The sequence below is a fragment of the Belonocnema kinseyi genome, chromosome 7 (assembly GCF_010883055.1).
Source record: "Belonocnema kinseyi isolate 2016_QV_RU_SX_M_011 chromosome 7, B_treatae_v1, whole genome shotgun sequence".
Lineage (NCBI taxonomy): Eukaryota > Metazoa > Arthropoda > Insecta > Hymenoptera > Cynipidae > Belonocnema > Belonocnema kinseyi.
In genome coordinates this window covers 45,371,692-45,377,820 of record NC_046663.1, presented here as the reverse complement: position 1 = coordinate 45,377,820, position 6,129 = coordinate 45,371,692, and the positions used below count along the sequence as shown (strand labels likewise).

Genomic DNA, 6,129 nt, shown 5'->3' with positions numbered 1-6,129 from the left:
TCTGAAATTTTCAAATGCGGGAATATTATAAGCTCTCTGGAATTTTATTATTATGGATTTTTTCAATTTGGTAATATTATAATCTGTTCGGGAATTTTATTGTTCAATAGTTTTTCAATTCGGAAATATTATAAACTGTTCGGGAATTTTATTATTCGATAATTTTTTAATTCGGCAATTTTATTCTTAAAGAATTTTTCAATTCTGTATTTTTCTATTTCGGCAATTATATAATTTCTTGAATTTTGTTATTGGGAAACTTTCCAATTCAGAAATGTTATGTTTCGGTATTTTTAGTTGCCTCGGTAATTTTAATTATCAGAAATTTTGCAATTTATTGCATTAATTCATTATTCGGGAATTTTATTTTTCGGAATTTTTCAGTCGCACCGTCTAAAATCTATACAACTATTGCAGTGGTCATTTATCAAAGCCGTAATTGTTTTAAACATCTTGTTTCTTATTGCAATCTAAGATGCGGATATTGAAGTATCGAGTTTCAACCCTAATACCCTAGACTTCATTGCACAAAAGTCATGAAACTTTCTCGCAACCCCTAAATAAAAGTGAAGCTTGATAAATATTGAATTCGGTCTTCGGAGGGGCAAGAAGTCAGTCGAATGTCCAAAAATGTAAAATTTTTTCTCACATTGATGTGGTTGATGGAGGTGGAGGTGGTTGACGTGGGGTGCTGCGCGCGTCACCCGCACCAGAATCAATAGGGGAAAACTCGACGGCAGCGACGCAACTAACGGGGCGCTCGTCCCCTCAGGGTTTCGACCGCCACCGTCTCCAGGACTGACGGTCGACGCAAGAATGGCCGACACCGAATTTGAGCAGTTTCGACAATATTTCGAAAGAGTCCCCCAACATCTCAAGGCCCCCATCTCCAATTACAGGTGAGTCCCGATTCACCTTTTCTAAAAAACAACCCTCACTTCCGGTACTCAAAAATCACGGCCACCCCTTCGTATGTGATCCATTAATGATTGCAAATCTTTCATTTTTATTTTTCAACCCCTTCCCTGGAAAAATAAACAAACATAAATTTAAATTATTTAATAATTTAATGTCCTGTATGATAAATTCTGTTAATAAGGAGAAGTAGCATGATAAGTACGAGAAGTAGCATGAGGAACTGTGGACCATTTATGGATTAGTCTCGCCTACACGTTCAGAAGCAGATCCACTTTCGAAATTAATTTCGTTTATATAAGCTGTGCTTTTTTGTTCGTTAGAGACTTTTAGATTTTTATATTTATTATTAAATTAAGGTGTGTTGTGGTTTTAAGTATAAGGCTGACTTAGATTGATCTCTACTACTGATTTCTCTGGAAATGAGGGCAGAAAAGTGGAACGGAGGTGGGACATACAAGTTTCATATTGCGAGTTAAGAAATAAGTATTTTATAAATCGTGTATTTAATTAAAAATTGGGATCGTGAAAATTATTTTTCTTGCAAGTGTAGTGATTCAATATCAAAAGGGGTAGGTCTAGACTTTTGCTGCGATCGTTCAGCTTCTCGAGGGGTCATGATGGAAATTCGATAAGGGCAGTGAAAAGGTTCTTTAAACCTGCCCTCCTAATAAAAGGTAATATAAGAGCTTTAGTAGTTAGCCTTAATTTTACGATTTCAAGTAGAAAGAATTTTTGATGCAAATTATTATCAGGGTAGACCCCAAATCTTGTTTTCAAAATTCCCTTTCTTTTCACTGAATAATTTTTCATTCTTCCTGACCATTAGTATTTAAAGACCAAAGCGTAGGCAATTTAAACCGAAAAAATGACTAATTTCTAACCCAAAAAGTGACTAATGCGCATTAATAACGTGCTAATGTTTTTTTTTTAATTTAAAAGAATTTGATTCATAAGACTTTAAAGCAATTCAAGATCATTATAATTTTTGTAATCATTTGAAAATGGCTTGTGATTTTTTAACATATCCTCAAATATTTCAAATTCTTTAAAATCGCTTCAAATATGAAAATCAATTATTAAATTTTGTGATTTACTAAAATATTTTAAATCCTTTTAAATCACTTCAAAGTTTTAAAATTAGTTAAAATTTTGTTACAAATTATTTGAAATCTTTTGAAATTTTGAAATTCTTGGACTCTTCTAAAATACCCTAAAACATTTTAAATCTTTTGAAATCAGATCAAAATATTAAAATAGATTAAAAGTGTCGTGTACCCTTTTATAATTTCCTAAAATATTTGAAATTTTTTTAAATCTTTTAAAATTTTGTGTTAAAGCTCTTGAATTCTTAAGAAATGAAATCTTTTTAAATACCCTAAAATATTTCAGATCCTTTGAAATCCCTTTAAACTATTAAAATGAATTAAAAATATCTCATAGTTTAAACAAATTTCCTAATATATTTCAATTCCTTAGAAATGCCAATAAATTACTAAAATAAATTGAAAATTCATTGTAATATTTTAAAATCCCCTTCAACATTTAAAATCTTTCGAAATCCCTTGAAACTTCTTAAAGATTTTAAAAATACCCTAAAATCTTTCAAATTATCGAAATAGAAATTTCCTAGCATATTTCAATTCGTTGAAAATGCCAATAAATTACTAAAATCAATTGAAAATTCATTGTAATATTTTTAAATTCCCTTAAATGTTTTAAATATTTTGAAATATCTTGACACTTTTCAAAGCGCTTAAAAGTTCCTTTGAATTTTAATTCCTTGCAAATCCTATTAAATTACTGAAAACAATTGTAAATTATTAAGTATAACTAAAAATATCATGAAATACTGTTAATTCTTTAAAATATTTTTAAAATTTTTGAAATTTTAAAAAGCCTTTGAAAAAGCCTTTGTATTTTTAAAAATACCCTAAATTATTCCAAATCCTTTTAAATTTTTTCACAATCCCTCAAAACTTAATAAAGCTGTTGCAAATTCTGCAAAATAGTTTAATTTGTTAATAAAATAAAATAATTATCAACAAAAGAGTAAAATTTTAAAATTTAAGTTTTCAACAAAAAATGGAGTAGTTACATTTTCAGCTAAAACAATTAATCTTCTACAACAACAAAAACCTATTTTTATCCAGTTAAATAGAACCAAAAAAGGACGAATAAGAAAAAAATATTTGAAGACGCAGCCAAAAGATTATTTTTCTGCCCAAAAATACGATTTTTTTTCAAAAAGAAACTTTAATTTCTAACCAAATAGTTGCATTTGCTATTAAACTACTCAAAATTTACAACCAAATAGTAGAATTTTCAAGTAGAAAATATAATTTTTCAACCAAAAATGGAATATTTAGATTGTCATGTATTGAATGCAATATAAAACTTTTTAAATTGCGAAGATTTCAAGTCGAAATATATATTGCATTTTTTAAAATAAGATTAATTTTCCAATGAAAAGACACATTTTCAAAAAGATACCTGAATTCTTATAAATTATAAATAAAAAATAAATATAAATAAATAAAGAAATTATAAATTTCTAACGAAAAATAAAATAGGGCAATTTGTAGATGAAAAAAAAATTTTTTTATCAAGAAAAATAATGAATTTTTGACAAAAAAGTTCAATTTTAAACCAAAGAGGTGAATCTTAAAAAAATATGAATTTTTTACAAACTAGTTTAACGTTCATCCAAACAGTTAAATTTTATAGAAGAATTTTTAAACGAATAGTTAAATTCTTAACCAAAAAATTAATTTTCCAGCAACAAAGATTTATGTTCTATCAAAAAACATGAATTATTAACAAAATACATTAATTTTGAACAAAATTCTTGAATTTTAAAGCCAACAGGCCCAACTTTCTACAAAGCAGTTGAATATTGAACCCGAAAATATGATTGTTTAACAAACATAATTTTCTACTAAAAAGTTAAATTTTTATAAAAATAGTTGAATTCGAACCAAAAATATGGATCTGCATAAAAAATTAATTTTTAACAGAATAATTTAATTTTCTACCAAAATGTTGAATCCTCAAACAAACTAGATTTATTTGATTCTAGTCAAATTCATTTTCAATCAATTAATAAATAAATTATGAAATGAAATTATTAATTAATTTAAGATTAATTTTCGAACAAAAGAGATCAATTTTTAACAAAATATATGAATTTTAAACTAGAAAAGATCAATTTGCAAGAAAAATATGAACTTTCAACCAAGAAGGGAAAAGTTACATTGTTAATTAAAAACATTAATTATCAAACAACGAGGAAAAACGAATTTTCGTTTAAAATAATGAATTTTCGACAAAACAGTTCATCCGAAAAGAAGTTTCTTTAACTCGGAAGAATTATTTTCTAAAAATGGAAGAATTTAATTTTCAACCAAGGAGGTGAACCTTAGAAGAAAATGTTGTAACAAACTAGTTTAACTTTTAACTAAGTAGTTGAATTTTCAACTAAATAAGATGAATTTTTAACCTAATATTTAAATTTTTAACCAAACCAATGAATTTTTAACTAAAAACGGTCAATTTTCAGTAAGAAAAATTATATTTTCAATCAAAAATGCAATAGTTGCATTGTTAGTTAAAAAAATTAATTCTTCACAAAATATTTACATTTTAAACGAGAAAGAAGAATTTTTAATCAAAGGGATGAATCTTTATATAAATGAATTTTCAACAGAAAGCTTCAACTCAAAAGATGATTTTTTTTAAACAGAAGATTAATTTTCTAAAAATGGAATAAAATGAATTGTTAAGTCAAGTATATGAATCCGCAGCACAAAAAAATAAATTTTAAACCAAGTAGATGAATTTCTGTCAAAAAATATTACTTTATAACAAAATACTACCATTTTTAATAACAAAGAATAGTTTAAAATAAAAATGGAGTAGTTACATTTTTAATTTAAAAAAATTAATATTCAACCAAAAATTTACATTTTGAACAAGAAAGATGAATTTTCAACTAAAATTATGAATCTTCAAATAAATGAATTTTCAACAAAAGAGTTCAACCCAATAGATGATTTTTTTAAAAAAGAAGATTAATTTTCTCAAAATGTAATAGTTAATTTATTGCTTGATGAAAGAGACGAATCCACAACCCAACACATTATTGTTTAATTAAGTAGCTGAATTTCTAACCAAAAATATGAATTTTTGACAATAATATAGAACTTCTAACCAAACGGGTTGAATTGTGAGCCAAAAAATTAATGGTAGACTTTTTAACCAAAATTAGTTGATTTTCCTTGTTGGGTTCTACTAATTTAGTCCGCATTTAAGCAAAAAAAAAAAAAACTAGAAAAGGAGAGAAAGAGCATGCTTATTAAAAACAGAGGAAAAAATAATTTTTTTAAATTTATCATCAGGAAATGTACTAAATGTTATATAAGTTCTTTAAGTTACTTCCACTAACCCGCCACCTGTTAAAAACGTTTTTCTAGAAATACCCCTCCCCCTTCAAATTGGTAACTTATTTTATGGACAACCGCTTACATGAAAGGATAGTTTATTTTTAAACCCATTATTTATGAATCAACAAAAATATAGTGGGATGAAAAAAAGAAAGACACTTTTTTCAAGCTTCCTTGAACTTTCGTCAAGTATCCTATGAGTACATTATAGGTACTGGTCTGGCTTTTATATGTGCAGGCGAACACTAGAAAATGTGTGTAGATGCATAAAGAGCTTTTGTTAAGAGTCTGTTCCGTCCTCCCTTTGAGTTTCAATATGACCCTAGTCTCCATACAAAGGTGACTTTTTATTTTGATTTGTGCCAACAAATCGATTCTGGACTGCCGCATAAAGCACAATCTGCCTCTGCGTTCAATTTTTTTAAAATATTGTTAGATGGCATCTTTGCTGTTTTTTTTTTAAATATCGTTTTTAATTGATCGAAGTATTTTAACAGTAAAGAAGATTTTTTAACTGGCATTAGGGCCGATAATATTTAATTGTTTGTGTTCTGCAATTAATTTAAAGGATATTTATTTATTTTTGATTAAAAATACAAATTATATTTTTTACCTTTCGTCTCGGACTGACTCACTAGGCTCATCAGTAAGGCTATATGTGAATTAGTCCTACCTTATACGAGGGTGGATTGATAAGTTTCCGGCCTGACCAAGAGATGGCGCCACTAGGCCTACCTTGAGGTGGCGTTCTATAGTACCATCCTTAGATAGC

General features: G+C 27.3%; 1 protein-coding gene across 3 annotated transcripts in view; it reads left to right on the top strand.

The window, feature by feature from the left end:
* The first annotated feature begins 742 nt into the window (after positions 1–742).
* LOC117177426 (JNK-interacting protein 1) overlaps positions 743–6,129 on the top strand; it is a 24,832-nt gene continuing 19,445 nt past the window's right edge. For all 3 annotated transcript variants that reach the window (XM_033368101.1, XM_033368099.1, XM_033368098.1), the window contains exon 1: positions 743–899. In XM_033368101.1, the coding sequence (XP_033223992.1) occupies positions 817–899 (83 nt within the window). In that variant the 5' untranslated portion in view covers positions 743–816. The remainder of the gene's footprint in view (positions 900–6,129) is intronic.